General features: G+C 47.0%; 3 protein-coding genes across 3 annotated transcripts; 2 read left to right on the plus strand and 1 right to left on the minus strand.

Annotated features, from left to right (window-relative positions):
• Positions 1-1,191: 1,191 nt before the first annotated feature.
• On the minus strand, positions 1,192-9,739 carry LOC113016690 (zinc finger protein 232-like). The gene is made up of 2 exons (XM_026159711.1): positions 8,454-9,739; positions 1,192-1,307 (listed from the first exon to the last, which is right to left on the minus strand). Exons 1-2 carry the CDS (start codon positions 9,423-9,425, stop codon positions 1,305-1,307), a joined length of 975 nt encoding a protein of 324 aa, XP_026015496.1. The 5' UTR covers positions 9,426-9,739; the 3' UTR covers positions 1,192-1,304.
• Positions 4,674-8,076, plus strand: LOC113016689 (zinc finger MYM-type protein 1-like). The gene is made up of 3 exons (XM_026159709.1): positions 4,674-4,977; positions 5,229-5,282; positions 5,711-8,076. The coding sequence occupies exons 1-3, from the start codon at positions 4,951-4,953 to the stop codon at positions 7,742-7,744; spliced, it is 2,115 nt and encodes a 704-aa protein (XP_026015494.1). The 5' UTR covers positions 4,674-4,950; the 3' UTR covers positions 7,745-8,076.
• A 3,342-nt stretch (positions 9,740-13,081) lies between the features above and the next one.
• Positions 13,082-18,203, plus strand: LOC113016823 (uncharacterized). Its single transcript, XM_026159961.1, has 5 exons — positions 13,082-13,162; positions 13,354-13,640; positions 17,113-17,379; positions 17,461-17,613; positions 17,788-18,203. Exons 2-5 carry the CDS (start codon positions 13,367-13,369, stop codon positions 17,964-17,966), a joined length of 873 nt encoding a protein of 290 aa, XP_026015746.1. The 5' UTR covers positions 13,082-13,162; positions 13,354-13,366; the 3' UTR covers positions 17,967-18,203.
• The last annotated feature ends 2,230 nt before the right edge of the window (positions 18,204-20,433 follow it).

The following is a 20,433-nucleotide window of genomic DNA, read 5'->3' on the forward strand; positions in this document are numbered from 1 at the left end:
GACGTAAAAGGCGGATTTAATGCGACTTGACCGTTCACACAGCAGTCGCTTTCTAAAACATCGGATATGTATCGGATTCAGTACCACATACGAAAGTGACCCAGATCGGATTTGAAAATATCGGATTTGCGCCGTTCACACTGTCATAGCATGATCGGATATGGGTCGCATAGGGTCAAAAAATCGGATTTGATGCGCTTTCGCCTGCAGTGTGAACGTAGCCTTTGAGCTTCTGGGAGTCCACATCGGCGATGACCTCACTTGGCACACCAATACAATTAGCCTGATAAAGAAAACCCTCAAATGTCTCCTGAACTTTTACAGATGCACCTCTGAGAGCATCCTGATTAGCTGCATTGTACTGTGGTTTAACAGCAGCTCTACAGTGAGTTGAGAAAACTGCCCAAAACATCATTGGGACTCAGCTCCCCTCCTTTGCTAACATAGTCTGGAATCACAGTCTGAAGACTGCTCACAACATCATAAAGACTCCTCACATCCAAACCACAAACTGTTCACTCTGCGTCGCTCTGGAAGGAGTGCAGGATCCTCTGCTCCCAAACCAGCAGACTGAAGAGCACTTTCTTCCACACTGCTGTCAGCCTGCTAAACTCTGATCACTGATAGCAACGCATGTATATATTGTTTGCACTTTGAACTGGATGCCAAACTTCCTTTCATTGTTTGAGTAATATACTTTTAAAATGACAGCAAATAAAATACAGTAGAATCAAATCTAATCCAGTCATTAAAGACATATGTTGTACAATCATTCAACCCTGCAAAAAGAATTCAAAGAAATTATTAAAAGGCCCGAATTACTGTTACATTCATGCTCTTGATGAGTGGATTTAATTGTCTGACCACAATTATCTGCTCAGCAGTGAAAATGAAGGCTGTGTGTTTCTTCATATAGTTAGGAAATCATCAACAATGCCATATAAATAAAGTTGAATTGAATTGAATTTAGACAAACTTTCTCTTTGTCGTTTTCTGTAATTTTACAATCTTATTTCTTATAATTTAAGTCATACTGAAACGTTTCTTTTCTATTAATTAAAGCAGCGATTCGTGATCCTACAGAATAACTAAGAACTGCCTTTAAAATGACATCTTCTTTTATATTAAGATGTCTCAGCTAAAAGTGCCTGTGGAATACACCAGGCACAGACACACGCACACACAGGTAGGTACAGCCAACTTCCACATTTATTCAAGTGTTGTTGTTTTGACAGCTGACTCAGTCACACAGTCTGACAGCTCACGAGCCCAGCTGATCTCTCTTCTGGCCGCTCCTCCTCGTCTCACTATAAACACAGCGGAGGGAGACCATCATCAGTCCATAAACAACATCAGCTGTTCTTACCGGCCTCGCAGCGCCGCCCTGTTGAGCCTTCCGCTCCACTCCTCCCCTGCAGCTGCGCCCGGGGCCACGCCTCCGCCACACACCCCCACCGCCCGTTCGAGGCCGGGGAGCCGTCCGGCCGAGCCAACTCCCCCCCCCCGCGAGCGAGAGAGGAAATCGGCCACTGCCATCTGCGCCCCCGGCCTATGGATCACCTTGAACTTAAAGGGCTGCAACGCCAGATACCACCGGGTGATCCGGGCGTTGGCATCCTTCATGCGGTGGAGCCACTGCAGCGGGGCGTGGTCCGAACAGAGGGTGAATGAGCGTCCCAGGAGGTAATAGCGCAGGGAGCCGACCGCCCACCGGATGGCCAGGCACTCCTTCTCCACGGTGCTGTACCGGCGCTCGCACTCTGCTAGCTTCCGGCTGATGTATAGGAAAGGGCGGTCGGCCCCCCTTACCTGCTGGGACAAAACGGCTCCCAGCCCTCTGTCCAAGGCGTCAGTCTGCAGAACAAAAGGGAGGGAAAAGTTAGGAGTGTGAAGCAGCGGCTCCCCACAGAGAGCCTTTTTCACCTGCACAAACGCCGCCTGGCACGGCCCCGTCCACTGGACCAGATCCGGGGCACCCTTTCAAGTGAGATCGGTCAGGGGGCTGGTTAGCTGCGCAAACCCCGGCACAAAGCGACGATAGTAACCCGCCAACCCCAAGAACCGTCTCACCTCCTTTTTCGTCCTGGGGCGCGGGCAGGATGCGATAGCCGCCGTCTTCTCCACCTGTGGACGCACCTGCCCGCCCCCCAGGTGGTACCCCAGATACTGCACCTCCCTCCGTCCAACCGCGCACTTCTTCGGATTGGCCGTGAGCCCCGCCCCCCTCAGGGACTCCAGGACCGCGGCCACCCGCAGCACATGCTCCGCCCAGGTGTCGCTGTGGATGATCATGTCATCCAGGTAGGCGGCAGCATACGCTGCGTGCGGACGCAGTACCCGGTCCATGAGACGCTGGAAAGTGGCCGGGGCCCCGAACAGGCCAAACGGAAGTGTCACGAACTGGTACAAACCGTACGGAGTGGAGAAGGCCGTTTTCTCCCTGGCCTCGGCAGACAAGGGAATCTGCCAATAGCCCTTGGTTAAGTCCAGTGTCGTGAAAAAGCGGGCCGTGCCTAACCGGTCCAGGAGCTCGTCGACCCGAGGCATGGGGTAGGCATCAAAGCGTGACACTTCGTTCACCCTGCGATAGTCGACACAGAACCGTATAGACCCATCCTTCTTCGCCACCAGAACGATGGGGCTACACCAGGCGCTGTGCGACTCTTCTATTACTCCCATCCTCAGCATTTCCGCCAATTCCCTCTGCACGATTTTTCGCTTGTGCTCCGGGAGCCTGTAGGGCCGTGAACGCACCGTCACGCCGGGCTGCGTCACGAAATGGTGCTCGATGAGGGACGTCCGGCCGGGCAGGGGGGAGAACACGTCCGCAAAACGCTGTTGCAACGCGACAACAGCCGCTCTCTGGGCCTGTGTGAGATGGTCATCACAAGGGAGGGAGGTGGGAATGATAGAATTTGGCACCTCAGGCCCCAACTCATCTCTCTCCTTCACCAAGCTCACCAGAGAAGCGGTTTCAACCTCTCGCCACAGTTTGAGGAGATTGAGGTGATAAATCTGCGTGGCTCCCCCCCTGTCCGACCGAGCGACCTCATAGTCCACGTCCCCGACTCGTCGTGTGACCACAAAGGGTCCTTGCCACTTGGCGAGCAACTTCGAGCTGAAAGTAGGGAGTAACACAAGCACTTTATCTCCCGGTGAAAATTGCCTGAGCCTAGCCCCTCTGTCATACAGGCGTTGCTGACGCTGCTGAGCCTGGAGGAGCAAATTCTCCCGTGACAACCTCCCCAAAGTGTGGAGTTTTGCTCTCAGGTCCAACACTTACTGAATCTCATTTTTGGCGGGGCTCGGACCGTCCTCCCAGCTTTCTTTAATCAGGTCGAGCACCCCACGTGGCCTCCTGCCGAACAGCAGTTCAAAGGGAGAAAATCCCGTGGAGGCCTGGGGCACCTCCCGCACTGCGAATAACAGAGGGTCTAGCCAGTGATCCCAATTGCGTTCATCCTCGTTAATGAACTTCCGAATCATGGACTTTAAAGTCTTATTCAGCCGCTCCACCAGCCCGTCAGTCTGAGGGTGGTAGACGCTGGTCCGAATAGATTTAATGCCCAGTAATTCGTACAGTTCCCGCAGTGTACGAGACATAAACGACGTGCCCTGGTCAGTCAGTATCTCTTTCGGGATTCCGACTCGGGAGATGACCTGAAACAGTGCCTGCGCCACACTCTTTGCAGAGATTGTGCGCAGCGGAACTGCTTCCAGGTACCGCGTTGCGTAATCCACCAGGACTAACACAAAGCGGTAGCCGCGTGCACTCCGGTGAAACGGCCTGATGAGGTCCATGCCGATGCGCTCAAACGGGACCTCAATGAGGGGGAGAGGGTGCAGCGGCGCCTTCGGTATGGCCGGCTGGTTAACAAGTTGGCAGTCCGGGCAGGACGCGCACCAGCGGCGCACATCCGCTCGGATGCCCGGCCAATAAAATCGGGCCGTTATTCGCTCCAGAGTTTTCTCATAGCCCATATGCCCTGCCATGGGGTTATAGTGGGCCGCCTGGAAAAGCGTTTCCAGGCGGCCCTGCGGCACCAACAACTGGGTGTGTGTTTCCTCTGTCTGAGTGTCACGACTCACTCGATATAATCGGTCGTTTAATAAGACGAAACGCGGGTAGGTCTGCGCGGCCTCAGGGCGCACCACGTGACCATCAATAGCCATCACTTGGTCAAAGGCTGAGCGTAGGGTGCCGTCACGAGACTGCTCCAGTGGGAAATCACCCATGGGGGACACTTCCGGGGCCGGCGGGACGTCCCGTGAGGGACCCGCCGGCTCCTCCCCCCTGGAGTCAGTGTCGGACGACCCCGCGTCACCGCTGAACGCCGCGCACACGCTACACCCCGCTTCCGGTCGTGATCGCACCTCCGCGTACTGTCCCAGTAGCTGATGAAACCCCGGCCAATTGGTACCCAGAATCAGGGGGTGCGACAGGCGCGGGCTAACCGCCGCCGTTACTCTATGCGTTTTGCCCGTATACTTTAATAACAGCGGCACTATGGGATACCTGTGAACCAGTGGCGTCGTTAGGCCTATTTTAGGGGTGCTGAAGCCTCCCTAAAATATTCTTAAGCCCCCCTAAATAATTTGGTGGGGTTTTTTTTTTAGTTTTTTTTTTATTTTTTTTATTTTTAAACTTATTCGATTTTTTTTTTACAGAACTTGCAGACAAATTCAATATAAAGATGCAGGAATATGAGTTTAAAGAAATAATAATATAAACCTGTCGCTATTCACACAAATATGATCATAACTCGGTTGGTCCCTTTCGCTTTACATTGTTAAGGTAGCGTCAGTGCTTCGTTATCCAATCCCTTCCAGTTGTTCACAGGGGACATCCACATGACTGAAAATCCAGTCCTCGTTTTCACTGCTACTTTACACTCCGCTCGTATACACCTGCAGAAACACTAGCGTGCATGTGGCAAACGGCAAGAAATCATGGATATACGCAAGTTTTTCAAGAAAGTAAGTCTTCATCACTGGCTGGTAGTAACAATTAGTTAGCTCCAGCTAACAGCAGAGAGTCCCATGTAAATAATGAACCAGGTGCTCCCCATTTTGTAAATAAAAACCTGGCTAGCGCACTAAGTTAAATTGTTAGCATAATGTTAATTTCTGTCACTCGTTTTAGCTCTGAAAAATCCAGCTGAGCTCATTCAGGTATGGTTATCATCAGTGGAAATAATAATAATCACTCCATCCCCATTAACCTGTAGGAGTCAGGGCAGAGGAGCACAGAGAGGCAGAGGGGAGAGACGTCTGCTGGAGAGGTGAGTCAAAGGATGGAGTCATTTGTGATGGAGACAGTCTGATTAGAATTTTATGGGACTCAATATGGATATGAAATATGAAACATTTCAGTCACGGTACAACATATAAGACCTGTTTAACTTGAGCTTTTATTTAGGAGAGTCAAGGTTAGAAAGTGGAGAGAGCAAAGAGAGAGATATGTATATAAGTCAAATTAGCCTGACTCACATATTTTTGAGGGTTCTATTTTAATATTACTTCAATTCAAGTAATTTAGTAATATTTTTCAGGGCTTTAAATTGCAACCATTTTAGTCACATGCGTGCTCAAAATATAATGTTTGTAACTTCAAAATATTTGGGAGCAACAAATTACTGTGGAGCGGGAGCAGAAGTCATGATATTAGCAATTTACATTACAATTCAGTATGTTTTAATGTATCTTGAAGGGTGAGGCAGAAGGAGTGGCTGAGGGAGAAAAAGGTCAACAGGCAAGTTCAAGTCAGAGAGAGCAAGGAGAGACAGAGGAGCTGCAGCAAATGGATCGAGAGGCAGAGGAAGATCAAGTTATTACAGAGAGAGGAGAGCAAACAGGCCTAGAGAGGGAAAATGAAGCAGCTGCAGCAACTCATTCTACTACAGGGTTTGATTTAGGTGACAAAGACACAGGGCCCAGACAGGTGAAGCTGAAGAGCTATCCACATGATACTTTTGGTACACAGAAGCGAGCATTTAACCACAGCTGGTTTGAAAAGCACAACTGGTTAGAATATTCAGTCAACCAGAATGCAGCTTTCTGCTTCCCATGTAGAGTGCTTGGCAAAAACATCAAACATGATAGTTTGGTCAGTAACGGTTGCAAGAACTGGAAGAAAGCTTTAGTCATCTTTGGCAAGCATGAGATGGCACAAACACATAAGGACAGTGTTGTTACATGGAAAAGCTACCAGGGAACTAGCAAACAGGGAAACGTTGCACAGATGATAGCAACTGCAAATGTGAGTGAGATAGTCGAAAGAAGAGAGTATCTCAGACGAATTGTTGCAGTCACCTCTATGTTAGGGAGACAGGGACTCCCTTTTCGTGGTCATGATGAAGGTGAAGACAGCCCAAACAGAGGGGATTTTCTTGCGTGCATGGAGCTTTTGAAGGAGTTTGATCCTTTTCTTCAAAAACATAATCCCCCATCAAATGCACAGTATATCTCACCAACATCCCAGAATGACATGATTGACTGTTGTGCCCAGGAAGTTACTAGTGTCATTGTATCTGAAATGACAAAGTCTAAAGTCTATTCCATCATGGTGGATGAGGCAAGGGATAAAAAGGCAGAGCAGTTAGCTGTTTGTGTCAGGTACGTGTCAGAGGGGGCAGTGAAGGAGCGTTTCCTTGCACTTGCAGAGATAAAATCATTTGATGCCCAGTCCATTGCAAATGAGATTCAGCAGCAGATCCAAAACTATGGTCTTGCAGAGCTTAAGTGTGTAGCACAAACATATGATGGTGCAGCCGTTATGAGTGGCTCCACTGGAGGTGTACAAGCACATTTTAGAAGGCTCCATCCTGAGGCTATCTATGTGCATTGTTATGCTCATCAACTCAACCTGGTTTTGTGCAATACTTGCAAGGCTGTCCCAGAGGCTGTGGAGCTTTTCAGCTTGTTGGAGTGTGTGTATTCTTTCTTCAGCACCTCCCTAGTCAATCATCATAAGTTCATGGAGACTCAGGCAAAGCTTGGATTGACAAAAACTGAGCTTGTGCAACTTTCAAACACTCGCTGGGCATGTCAGTTGCGATCAATCAGTGCAGTTCTTGAGACATTGCCTGCCATTTTGGAGTGCCTATCTGCAATTGGATCCCCCATAGCTGTTGGTCTCAGAGCAAAGCTCTACAAGTTCTCAGCAGTCTATGCACTACTGATGTTTCAGTCGATTCTGTCTGTAACCGAAGGACTCCACAAATTCCTGCAGAAAGAGACTTTAGACCTGGCAGAAGCTTTTATCTGCAAACAAGCTGTGTGTGACACACTTAAGGGCAAACACTCAGATGCATTTGCTACAGAGCTGTATGAGAAAACCAAGGCCCTGTGTAACACCCACAGTATCCCTGAACCAGGTGCCAAGACAAGGCACAAACAGAGGAAAATGGAGGATTTTGTCCTGGAGGCAACTGTGGGTTCACGCACTGAATTGAACAACTCAGACACATTGAAAAGAGAGTTACTTTTCCCTTGTGTGGATCGGATGGTTGGCGAGCTTGATCAAAGATTTTGCAGTGTAGATGCAGGGCTGCTAAAAGGCGTCCAGGCATGCAGTCCTAAATCTGAGAACTTCTTGAGTGAACCACACTTGAATGAACTTGCAAAGCACTACAGACTTGACCTGAAAAAAAGAGGAGGTTCTGGTGGCCAGAAACTTTCTTACCCGGAAAACAGAGGCTGGATGTCCACCCAAAACTATGTTGTCTGTGTACAACCTCCTTGATTCAGACATGTTTCCCTCTCTGAAGGCAACCATCCAAGTTGCCCTAACAGTGCCTGTCAGCAGCTGCTCGTGCGAACGGTCCTTTAGTGCACTGCGTCGGCTGCACTCCTGGCTGCGTCAAACAATGGGTCAGAAAAGACTTCACAGTCTTGCAGTCATGTCTATTGAAAAAGACACGCTTCAGCATCTGAGTCACAACAGAGTGATTGACCGATTTGCCACTCTTAAAAACAGACGTCATTCTTTGATGCTTCCACCCACCAAGTAACTGGTGATTGCAGCCAGAAAAATGTACTTTTTTATTTTCAGTTTTTTTCTTGTTATTGATGCAGCAAACACATTTCCTCTGTTTTTTTGTTGTACTGTATTATAAAGCAGACTGAAATAAAACAATAGATCTATTGGTGGCCTAGGATGTTTAATCTGTCCAAAAAAGTAGGAAAACAATTTCTCAGTCTTTGTTTTCTGTTTGTGAAATTTTGTGCTCATTCACTACGTTCGTTCATGTCGTGTGCATCTCTTGGGGGCTAAGCCCCCCCCGTCCTTAATACCTAGTGACACCCCTGCTGTGAACGTCACCATGCACACACCTCACCTCCACCCATTCTGCCTCCAGCAATGCCCCGGGGCGAACCAAGCTTTGGTGTACGAGGGTCTGCGTGCAGCCCGTGTCCACCAACGCCTGGCGTATACCCCCTCGAGTCCTTACCGGAATACTGTATGTCCCTCCTGGACCGGGGGAGGGTGCTGGGGCGCCAGCAACACGAAACACCTGCCCCACTTCCATAAGCGGACAATCCCTCCTCAGGTGCCCCGGCTGCCCGCACTTCCAACACTCCGGCCCCGGCGTCTGTGCTGCTCTCCGTGGCTCGGGGGCGGCTCCACTTGGCTCGGCTCCCCTGGACGGCACCATCGCCGCGAAAGGGTTAGTGGGGCTCAGCGCCGGCAGCCGCTCTGCCTGCCCTGGTGCCGGCACACGGCGCCTCGGGGCCGGCACTGGGGCCTGTTTGTTCGGCCTCCGTCCGGCGTCCCCGGGTTCCCCTGCTCCAGCGGCAAGGTGGTCCTCCGCCAGCGTCACCGCTACCTCCAAGCTTGCGGGCCGGTGGCACCGGACCCATCTCGCCGTCTCCGCTGGCAATCCCTCCGTGAACTGCTCCAGCACCACCTTGTCCACCAGCTTCGTCTCCCCCTCCGATGTTCCCGGTTGCAGCCAGCGTACCGCCGCGTCGCGCAGCTGCCGGGCCCAGGCGAATGGTCGGTCCGTTGTAGCCAGCCGACAGGCCCGGAACCGCCGGCGGTGGTCTTCGGCGGTGAGCCCTAGCCTGTCCACCACCGCCCGGCTCACGTCCGCGAAGCTGCTCCTCGACGCCGGAGGCAGACTCAGGGCCGCTGTTTGTGCCTCCCCGGACCGCAGGGGGAGCAGCCGCGGAGCCCACTCCTCCCGCGGCCATTGGCAAGCCTCCGCCGTGGCACGGAAGGTCTCCAAAAAAACCTGTGGGTCGTCCCCGTCCCCCATCCGGGGCACCGCCACCGACAGTGGCGAGGGCTTCGGCGTGGCAGCGGCCCCGACCAGCCGCTCCAGAACTTGCGTCTGCCGGTCCGTCTGCTCCCGCAGCGCGGCCAGGTGGGCACGCTGGTCGGCCGCCTGATCCCGGCTCATCGTCGCCATCTCCGCCAGCATCTGCGCCAAGAATTACAGAGGCTGGGCGGGTGGCGCGGCCTGTGGGTCGGACATTTCCCCACCGGCACTTTCCTGGGTTTCGGCACCACTTGTGGAATACACCAGGCACAGACACACGCACACACAGGTAGGTACAGCCAACTTCCACATTTATTCAAGTGTTGTTGTTTTGACAGCTGACTCAGTCACACAGTCTGACAGCTCACGAGCCCAGCTGATCTCTCTTCTGGCCGCTCCTCCTCGTCTCACTATAAACACAGCGGAGGGAGACCATCATCAGTCCATAAACAACATCAGCTGTTCTTACCGGCCTCGCAGCGCCGCCCTGTTGAGCCTTCCGCTCCACTCCTCCCCTGCAGCTGCGCCCGGGGCCACGCCTCCGCCACAGTGCCCTTAAACTTCTTTGTTTGGACAGAAAAGTGAGTTTTAAGATTAAATTGAGCTGTGTGTGTCCTTGCCTTAAAGCATTTGTTGTTGGGCACTGTGGTCTGACATTTTGGGGAAAACTTTTGCATTATAACAAGCAATTAACAAGGTTCCGTCCTGATTTCTTATTTTCCCACCATCATTTGTAATGGTTCACTCTTAACAAATGTGAAGCCAAAGATGTGGCATTTTTACTTTTTTAACCTGCACCTCTATTTCAGTAGATTCATGAATCTGCATTAGCCTGCCTCACAGCAGTCACTGTTAATTTGTGATCAGTGCATTCGTTTATTTTATTTACTATTTATTTATGAGACGGGCACACAGCTGCATCTTCAGCTTGTATGTGTCTCTTTATTAATGGTCTGTATTCACAGAGGAAAAAACTACCTATTCATCCTCCAGCCTCAGTGATTTGCAGTTTACTCATGAAAGGCAAAGTCAACAACAACAGAAATGCATCATTAAATATGAATGATGTGTCAGTAGGTATAGGCTTTGGTGCTGTTTATATTCACAAATGTATTTCATACTTCAGAAATCTGGAAAATAAAATAAAAAAATCAAAAATAAGTGAGTGGATGGTGGAGCACCCAAAAGGTCATCCAGAGGACAGGAAAGTTCAGGGAAACGGCAGACCTCTAAAAGAAAGCGTTTCCATCCAGCTGTTTGCTAAATCAAACCGCTTTGGTGTTTCAATGAAAGACTGGGCCCGTGAAGCACGGTTTCTAAATCCTTCTCATTTAATCTCTTTAATGGTTTCAACTGAAAGTGCATGAAGGATCTACTTTTGATGGTCTCTGCATTGGGAGCGGTTATGTAACAAGTAAAGCAGGATTCAGATAAAGAGTGCGTGAGCCACTTGAGAACTAGTGTAAACAGCCGCATTAGTCCCAATACTGGAGTTCGGCTGAATGTGCCTGTGATGGCACTTGGTCACCCGTTTGGATTCACGGCTGCACAACATTACAGTCTGCTGGCAGCACAGCATTATCATATTACAGCTGCTGCATATCCACACTGTTTAATGCTTTCACAGGAAAAAGCTATTGATTCTGTACAGTCGCCGCAGCTTCCAAATTATCTGCTAAAATGACTAGCACATCCCACATTTTACCCCCACAGTATTCATATTATTCATAGCCCACTTCAGGAAAATATTGATCTGCATATCTGTTGGCAAGCTTGATAACGAAGAGCTAAAGCTTAGACGGCTTAGAAGGAAACTCCCTTTAAGCTTCTGCTACATCTGCAAGTGAAAAAAAATGGTGACGCCAAGGTTGCTTCTGTCTTTCATCCCATCCCATCTACCTCATCTCCTGGCTGGCTTATTGGCAGCCGGGTCACGTTCGTCGAGCCCGTCAGTTTTAATCACACTTTGCTTGTAGTGTTTCCAGCAGCCAGTTGCTGCAACTGAGAGAAAACCTGGCGAAAGTAAGGGTGAGGCGAATACCAACAAGGATTTTGGTGTTCGTGATTACACATGCTGATGGGTGATCCTGGATCAGTACAGATAAAGTTACTGTAGGAGAGATCAAAGCAAGGTGTGCAAGGGGAATAAAAATTAGGCTTTCTTAATCAAATACAAATCTTAAAGTCTGGGGTTTTTTCTTTTTTTCCAGCGCAGGTCACTTTCGGTTGCAAACTCTGATTCTCTTTTCCAGCCACCAGATGGCATTGAGCAGAGAGCTGGCTTACTTTATTTCCATGTGCTTCTCATGTGTTTTTGAGGCAGAGCCAGCGTTGGCTGTTTGTAGAATTTAAGTCAGAAATAATTGGGAGAACAGTGACGTCCCGTGGGACTTCCTGTTTGGATGATTCTGAGCTGACTATCCTGAACTGTTCTGTTATGCTTTTCATTTGTGCGGTGTGCAACCAGGTTGGCTCAAAATTTAGCTCAACGAGAAAAATTATTTAGCACATTAAAAGAGAAAAAGACCATCTTGATTACAGTGGCCTTGTTACACTATTTCCTTTAATGCCTCAGATTGTCTGCTCTCTGTACACTTCACCCCGATGCCCCCCCTTCCTCCTGTGATAACCGTGCACGGCAAAAAGAAGACGCGGCCATCGGCGACGTGCTGCACGCCTCAGGCTCTTTCACAAAGCATCAAACATTGTGACACCACGTACATATCTGCTGTTACCACACATGCTGCGCTTCTGCATGCTGCAGTTGCATGTAGCCACACTGACATCTTTTGGCTTGATGGAAAACTGTCCGGGCTTTGTGGTCATGCAGTCAGCTCCATAACTTGTTAGACAAAGGCTTCAATTTTTTGTAGTTTTGCATCTGTACGCCATCGCAGTGGATTTCAAATTAAACAATCAAGATGTGACTGAAGTGCAGGCTTTCAGCTTTAATTCAAGTGTTTAACAAAAGTATTTTGCTGAGTGTTTAGGAATTACTGCCATTTTTATGCACAAACCCCCAGAAATAATTGGACAATTGACTGACAAGTAGTTTCATGGCCAGGTGAGGCCTGCTCTCCTGTTGTTTCATACTCTACACTGTAAAGTACAAAGAGATGTTGGTGCAAGTGAGGGAGGCCATCATTCAGTGAAACCAAAGATCAACCAAAGAAACCAAAGAAAAACCTGTCAGAGAGACAGCAACAACTTTATGAGTGGCTAGATCAATAATCTTGTGCATTATTAAAAGAATGATGGCCAGCTACAAACAAAGGCCTGAAAGAGCACAGAAGACAAATAAAGTGGATGATGACAAAATTATTATTCAGTGGTTAAACAGAACAACTTCACAGCATCAAACCAAGTCAAATACACTTTCAGAAAGGTAGGAGAATCATTATTAAAATCTATAAGCGATGCCTTAATGGATGTACATACAGAGACTTTACTCCGAGCTACAAACATCTGGTTACACTCAAGTACAATAAGACCAGATTAGACTTTACCAATAAATAAATGAATTTAAAAAAAATCTAAAGAGCATGCACAGTTGAAAAACAAAAAACAATTGTTTGGATACGCCAAAATGATTTAATACAAGTCTGTTGCAGATCTCCAAATACATTAAAATGCAGCAGTACTACTTTATAAACACGGTTTGTAGACAGATATGCAAACTGAATTGTTTTCGGTGTAAAAATGCCTTCAGCCTGCAGAGATGCACTTGTAGTGGTCGTGGGTCATAGCTGAAAGCGGCCAGTGGGGGCGCCAGTCGCCTCATTCCTCCTCTCCCCTGCTGGTAAAGAAAGCGGTGAGGAGCAGAACACGCGCAGTACGGGCATGCGCACACTGTTGTTGTAGCTGCAGCTGTCGGTTTGTGTCTGACAGCGTGAGAAATGGTGAGGACATGTAAAATAAACGTAAATAAATCCGTTGTTTAGACTGGCAAACACCCGAGTGGACTATGAGGAGTAATTTCGGTGCACATATGTGTTGGATCTCGTTAAGCTCTCCCCTCCGTATTCATGGGCTACATGGTTAATGGCTGCAGGTGTTTTACTTTGACTTTGTGCCTTTACTTATATTCCAGGTGAGGCTCTCAGATGGAGGCGGCTGTGTGTGAGGAGGTGCGGGGAGGTCGTGAGGATGATGAGGAGGCAGGGGCCGATGAAGCCATGCTGTGGTCCGTCCAGGAGGCTCTGGAGATGCAGACCCTGCAGATCGGAGCGTCCGCCTGCGGGGCCACGGCTGTGGTGGACGTGCTGAAGGCGCTCGGAGTAGACGTGACCCCGGAGGAAGCTGACCGCTGCGTCCAAACCCGTTTGCGGAGGAACGAGTCACCGTTGCCGGACTACCTGCTGTCCCGCAGTGAAGCTGGTGAGAACACTAAACATGGCTAAAGAGAGGGAGAGGGGTGTGCTTGTTTTACGCAAAAAGTGCACATAAATGTGCAGAAAATGCCGTGTGCACTCTCATATCCTGATCATTGAGCTACGTTTAAGTATTAAGTCTAAATCGGGGGGTCATACATAAGGCCTGGGGGCCAGAATCGACCCGCAGAGACTCCAGTCTGACCCATTGGATGGCTTTGGAAAATATGAAATGTATTATAAGCTTTTCTTTGTGATAAAGACCGACCCCACGCCCATTCAGATTACACCAAAATAATTTAGTAATAGATGCAGTGAAATAACAGAAAAACAACAGTTTTTCCACTGTTGACTATAGAAATCTTTTATTTTATTTTTTTGCAATGCGTCCACATGAAATAACAGAAACTACAGGAGTCTGGGCAATGAGCTATCAAATTTATTTCTGTAATTTTACACATTCATTTTTTCAAAGTTTAAACCCAAACCATGGTGCTGACAGGTTTCTTTCATTTCCTCCATTACTGTTTCTTTATCACGTGGAAAAACTGAGACGTACTGTTGAAATTGTATTTGTCTTTCTTATATCCAACTTTCCACTATTTTTTTTCCAGACAGAGAACAATTGGATTAGTCCATTCTTCTCTGTCTGTGCATAATATATATTTTTATTGCCAGGTAACTTTCATTCTCATGAATTTTTGACTACTGCAACAGTTATAGGGTGTAGGTCCTGTTTCACTGTGGATTCCCTAAGGGGAGGGAGAGGGAAAGTAGACACACATGTTCTATAAGCACACCATAACTGCTTTTTTAAGTAAAAAGCTTACATTTGAAGGTCTGCAAATGCTCCTTTGCCGTGAGGATTTGGACAGATTTTAGATGCTTCAACTTTCCATAAAAATGAAACCAAGCTCAGCAGACTGTCATTAACTTGATTAAGCATATACAAGCTGATGAAACAGAAAGCCAAATGACAAGTAAATGAATTATTTCAGCACAAGCAGGCGACGGTGGCTTTAGATCGATTCTCTTGGAGTTCCTGTTTAACCTTCAAGGGCCGGGGCTCTCCAAGTGAAAGCTGCAGGCCAGTGACAGCCCTCTGGAACACTTTATGCACCCTGTAAGTGCAAAAGTGTGTGGAGAAAAAAAGGCATTTGTATGCACTTAATCCAGCCGTAGATATTGCTATGCTCTAACACTGCAAAAAAAGTTTGAAAGTGAGCGTCTTTTCCAGCCAGTGTAACAGACTAAACCTTCCCGGCGACAAGTTAGCATGGCTTCCAGACCCCTAAATAATGATTAAAATTACTAAGTTACAAGTTCAGCAAAACTAAGTTCAGCACTTAGTGCTAAAGAGGATACAAATAATATATACAAAATAAATGAAAACTATGCTTAAATAGTTGTGGGGAAGTAACATTGTCCTTGATTTTATTGTACTGCATTGTCTGGGTGTGATGAGTCAGACAAAATGTTTTTGGGATTTCCTGAGACAGCGAGTGTTGTTGAGTTCCTCTAAAGACAACTTTTTGCCACTGTGCAGCTGCACCACACACAAAAGAAACAAGTTGTTGTCTCTGCACCTCACCGTCATCTGCACCACCTCGTCCCTGCAGGCCGATTCATCTCACACAGACATGAACCCCATCACCGTGGTGTCGTCTGTGGATTTACTGATGGTGTTGCTGTAGTGGATGGGGTGCAATCATGGAGTAGAGCAAGGGACATGGCATACAACCTTTTAGGAGCCCATACTGAGGCTTAGGGTGGTGGAGATGTGGGGAGCACTCTAACTGTCTGAGTGCCATCTTACAGGAAGTCTTTACCGTTAGCTGAATGTGTCTGATGTGTGCGCACTTAAACTGGTCAGAATCCCTCTTTCCATACTGGAATATGTTTTTGTGTAAACCCTAATGAGTCTTGATTCCTCTTTAATAAGAATGTAGCAACGAGTAGTTGATGCAAAACATGAGGGTCTATTTTCTTATTGTGCTTTATTGTGCTTGCTTCTTCCAAGATAAGAGGATTTTTTTTTCTCTTTGCTACGCCTTACTAAACAAATCTCAGTCCTGACTGCTGACAAGTTGATGTAATAACAATGCACGTGGTCCTCTGAGTTCTTGCAGAAGCGACATAGGCAATTAAGAAATCTGAACAAAAGCTGTCAGGTGGACAGCTTGGAGAGATGGAATTAAACTGTGATTTGTCTTGATTGCAGATCGGCTGAGCTCAGTGTTGGCCTACGTTATACATCTCACATCCCATTGAAAAATCTCTTGTAGTGCCCCTCAGTATAGTGGTGAAAACATTTGCCAAAAGGAGAAACAAACCCAGCCTGAAGAGGTCACATGCTACTGAATTCTGAGTTCCAGTCGGGGATGGTTGCATCAGGATGGGCATCTGATGTCAAATCTGTGGATCCATTCGCTGTGGTGACCCCTTGCCAAATAAGTGAGCAGCCTATTTAAGCTGCCCCTGCAAGCCTTTTTGCAACCCAGCTCTTCCTTTCATGTTGTTTTTTTTAACTAATACTATTTAATATCTGTTTTTAGTGATGCCTGCTCTATTCTGCATGGCGTTGGTGCTGGCAGTAGGGGGTCTTGCAGTTCTATATCCATCTCACATTCAAATGAAAGCGGTGATGAGGTACCAACACAGAGCAATGTTGCTAAATAAAAATTACCGCAGATGTTAAAAAAATGTCTTTTGGCTATACCTGTGCATACAGTACTGCTTTCTTTCCTTTTTCTGCTCCACGGGCTGCATAAAATGATCCCAAGGGCTGCTTTTGGCCATTTGCTTCAAGAACCCAGGGGACCGAGAAGGTTACACAGCTCAAACAGAATTGATCTAGACTATAAACCTCTGCCTGAACGGGCGAGCGTGGCTTCTGGTGTTAAAGCACTTTGAGTGGCCATTAAGACTAGAAAAGCCACATAAATGCAGTCTCTTTAGCATTTACAATTCCCTAAAAATGTGTGTTTTTGTGCAATTTAAAAGCTTCCCCCTAAATTGGCAGGTATTACACTGTAAGCCGTTGGCTCAAGCTCAAAATTTCTCACTCTCTCGGCAAGCTGTTCCATGACATTTCAGGTAATGAAATGTTAATACATAAAGTGTGGTATAGGTGCATATCTTAATTTAGCTCCACAGACAGTAATATCTGGGGTGTCACAGATGCTAACAGGGACTATAACTGCCCCGTTCTGTAATGTCTTGAACCCATAAGTGCTGCTTCCCACAAGTGTGACAGCTGGCTGCATTGCCAACCAGGCGAATTCAAAAGTACCCTATTGAATTAGACAAAGAGTTTGATGTCTCTCGCAGGAGAGGCTGTAATTGACTTTCTCGGCTCTGCTACACAGTTTTTACACCGACATTTCAGCTTCTGAGCGGACGTGACACGTACTTTTTGTTCAACTGTTATGATTCAGATGCGATAAATGTCGGCGTCCCGTTTCATCCCGCTCTTTCAGGTGCGACTCACATCCAGCTCATCCAGGGAGCGCAGGAGGCCAGCGGAGGCCAGGTGACGGGCCGATTCTTCCACCTCCACCCTAGCAGGCGAGTCAGACTGGTCCCCTGGCTCGCCCGCTGGATCCGAAAAGGCGCTGTTCCCGTGGCGACCATGAACATGCAGCTGGCTGTACCCGAGGGTGAGGAGGTGCCCGACGCCTGGCACCACCAGCTCATATTCGGAGTCACATCCAACGCTGTCTTTATGACCAATCCTTTAGATGTAGGTGAGTAAGGGAAAGGAAATAGCTGCTTATAGGGAAGAGGAATCAGCTCCTCATGCTGGTGTTGGTTATTGTGCGTTGTAGTAAGCGAGGGAGAGGTGCACCAGCGACTCTGCAGTGACTCCATGTTGCTGATTCGTCGAGAAGACGTGCTGCAGCGACTGACGCCCGACTGCTCCCTGTCGGGCCTCTCGGAGAGCCAGTCCGACCCACGGTGGAAGGCCCTGGATGTCGAGGGTAAAGCAGCAGCTCCTTTTCACTGAATTGGTATTGAAGAAGACGAACGTCTATTGTTTCTTCTCGGGTTGGACAGTGCAGCATTTGTTACTCACAACATGGTCATCATGGTGTTCTACATTTACATTTTGTGCCCGATGTGATATTTGACACTGTTTTTCCTGTTTTCCTCAGGTCAGGTGAGGCAGATGGCCACGGAGGAGGAAGGAGAAGAAGAAGAAGAAAATAATCAGCCCAAGATGACTCACATCAGGATCCCTGCAGCATACAGCTCAGGCGTCACATTGTTTGCCATAAGAGAGTCAGAATTGGGACAAGAACTCCTCGATGCTCCTGAACTCCCTCTGTTGTGACCGCACTGCCACATGTGGATGGACTTAAAGCTTGAAGATCTATTTATACTATCAATAACACTTTGTATTGATCCAAATGTTTAAGATCAGCAGATTTAAATCAAAGCTCAAAGTGAACTCTGACTTTCTGTCCATTTTTCTGTGGCAACATTGATTAGAAATCACATTTTAAGAGATGTACATGTTTGTATCTTTGTTTTAAAGACAACATCATTAAAAGCCCCCACCCTGCTCTCAGCCCTTATTTGCTAACTTTACACATCTCCATGTTAACTTCAAGATTGACTTTCAGAATTTATTGATCGCTTGCAAAAAGCAATAAATGGCACAGCTCCAGCATGTATTTCAGAGCTGTTATGTGCTTTTGTGAAGAAGCTTCTATCAGCAGGTTAATCTCCTGTGATTGCTTCCAAAGCCACATTAAAAGTGATGGAGTCGCTGCAGTTAGGGCGCTACAAATCGCTACAGTTGAGAAGGAAAAAACTGTCACACTTGCATGAAAAGTGGATTCTTTTTGTATAACTTATTGTTGGGTCTGTGTTTCCACAAACCCCGCTAATTCTAGAGACGTATTCATCATGAAGAAAACAAGACAGTCGATCGATCGATTACTTGTGCAAGGGAGGCCTCTCATCTGTGTCCAGCACGACAATGACCCCAATGGTGGCCTCCTCTCGCTGCCTTTTATTGACAAACTTCAAACAATAGTTTACTAAACACCTCCCCTTGCAACCCCCTTTGGTTACAAAGACAAGGACTGTATGTAAATGTGTATGTGTGAACTTCTGTAAGAGTGTGTGTGTGTGTGTGTGTGTGTGTGTGTGTGTGTGTGTGTGTGTGTGTGTGTGTGTGTGTGTGTGTCAGACCTGCTGACCAAAGGGTCGTAAACGCAGGAAGCTTACATCAAACGAAGCAGATCTTCCAGATAGGATATATCTGCAATAAAACATTACAGCCCCCACCAGAACCTCGAGAATCTGGGGGGAAGGACAGTGGAATTTCTTTCATCAGAGTTAAAACACTGTACAAATGTTAAACATAAAAATGACAAACATTTAACAATTCAACTCTAACACTTATTATGTTGCGTTTGTTATCCCAGCTTGATATGGCTGTGATCGTTCCTAAAGTTTGTCAGTGTTTCCTGAATCGTTTTTTAGAAGCTATGATCAAAATTAAAGAATTTGTGGATAAAAAGATATTTTTTAAAAAGCCTGCATTAGGTTAACATTATAGGGATGCCAATAGCATTATGTGATGGTTTGAATGTAAAGTTCAGAAGTTTGCATAAACTATCCATGAGGATGAATATCATGGTAATTTGGGGCTTTTAAGTAAACTGTTCTTTTTCCAGGGTGGAATGATTGTACAGTATACATCTTTAGTAACTTGTACAAGTTTCTCTAATCCGCACGGGCTAACAACATGCATATACATCCGCTAATATTTGGTTAAATGTCCCTAAGCAAGTTGCACCTCAGCCAGATGCTTCTGGTAGCCATCAACAATCTTCTGACATAATTCTGGGCAAATATTTCACCACTCTGGCAGAATTGGTATTGAATTGAGTTCAGTTAAAGTGGTTTGCTTCTTGGCAAAACACAGGTTTTATCCCTTGTCCACAAATTTTAAGCAGGGCTTTGGGAAGATTTTCAGAAGCTTAATGGTAGTCTGCGTTCTCTATTCAAAATGCACGTTTCATGTATTTAACATCATTTACTTGTTGGAATTTGAAGTACACGGAGTGAAGGTTGATTGGCCTAAAGAAGGCCGGCAGAAAGATGATTGGACTAGACCGGTGATCTCACAAAAGTGGAAAAGTGGAAGTGATGTAAAGCTCAAGCTTTAGTCACCAAAAACACCTGGGAAGCAGACAGACATGTGAAGTTAAAGAATTTGGAAGTAGCCCTTTATCATTCCATCCACTTTGTGCAATGTACAACTGGCAGCAAAACAGCCCCACAGCACGATGCTACCATCGCTATGCTCGACAGTTGGTACAGTGTTTTTAGGTTTGAAAGCTTCACCTTTACTACTCTAAACATACCACTTGTCATTGTGGCTGAAAAGCTCAATCTTTGTCTCATCTGACCATAAAACTTTTCTTGAGAAAGCATATAACTAGTCCAGGTGGGCAGCTGCAAATTTCAGTCAAGCTTGAAGGTGTCAATTTTGGAGCAGATGTAAAGCTCTGGCAGCATCATTCTACACTGTGTGGAGTGACGCTGTTGCACCAGAAACCAATTTCCTCTCGTGAGGGTAATACTTTAGGTTTTCTTCCAGATCTTGGCAAAGTAGTGACACATGTGAATAATGTACATTTACATACAAGTGATGATACTGTTGTCTTGCAGTTGTCGTTCTCTTTAATCTTCACTGAGTTCCAGGACTTGCACATTGTTCTGAGTACTGGTTAATTGTGTTTGTTGGTTCTTGTTTCTTTTGCATCTCATTTACTGAGTTGTTT

This window comes from Astatotilapia calliptera, chromosome 23 (assembly GCF_900246225.1).
Source record: "Astatotilapia calliptera chromosome 23, fAstCal1.2, whole genome shotgun sequence".
NCBI classification, from domain to species: Eukaryota; Metazoa; Chordata; class Actinopteri; order Cichliformes; family Cichlidae; genus Astatotilapia; species Astatotilapia calliptera.

What these genes read in the sequence shown, in the direction of transcription:
- LOC113016690 (XM_026159711.1), bottom strand. Translation starts at nt 9,425, where the DNA reads ATGCTGGCGGAGATGGCGACGATGAGCCGGGATCAGGCGGCCGACCAG.
- LOC113016689 (XM_026159709.1), top strand. Translation starts at nt 4,951, where the DNA reads ATGGATATACGCAAGTTTTTCAAGAAA. An exon ending in TACGCAAGTTTTTCAAGAAA is followed by an intron (nt 4,978 to 5,228) that starts GTAAGTCTTCAT and finishes ATTAACCTGTAG; the next exon opens with GAGTCAGGGCAGAGGAGCAC. An exon ending in GAGAGACGTCTGCTGGAGAG is followed by an intron (nt 5,283 to 5,710) that starts GTGAGTCAAAGG and finishes TGTATCTTGAAG; the next exon opens with GGTGAGGCAGAAGGAGTGGC.
- LOC113016823 (XM_026159961.1), top strand. Translation starts at nt 13,367, where the DNA reads ATGGAGGCGGCTGTGTGTGAGGAGGTGCGGGGAGGTCGTGAGGATGAT. An exon ending in GCTGTCCCGCAGTGAAGCTG is followed by an intron (nt 13,641 to 17,112) that starts GTGAGAACACTA and finishes CCGCTCTTTCAG; the next exon opens with GTGCGACTCACATCCAGCTC. An exon ending in GACCAATCCTTTAGATGTAG is followed by an intron (nt 17,380 to 17,460) that starts GTGAGTAAGGGA and finishes TGTGCGTTGTAG; the next exon opens with TAAGCGAGGGAGAGGTGCAC.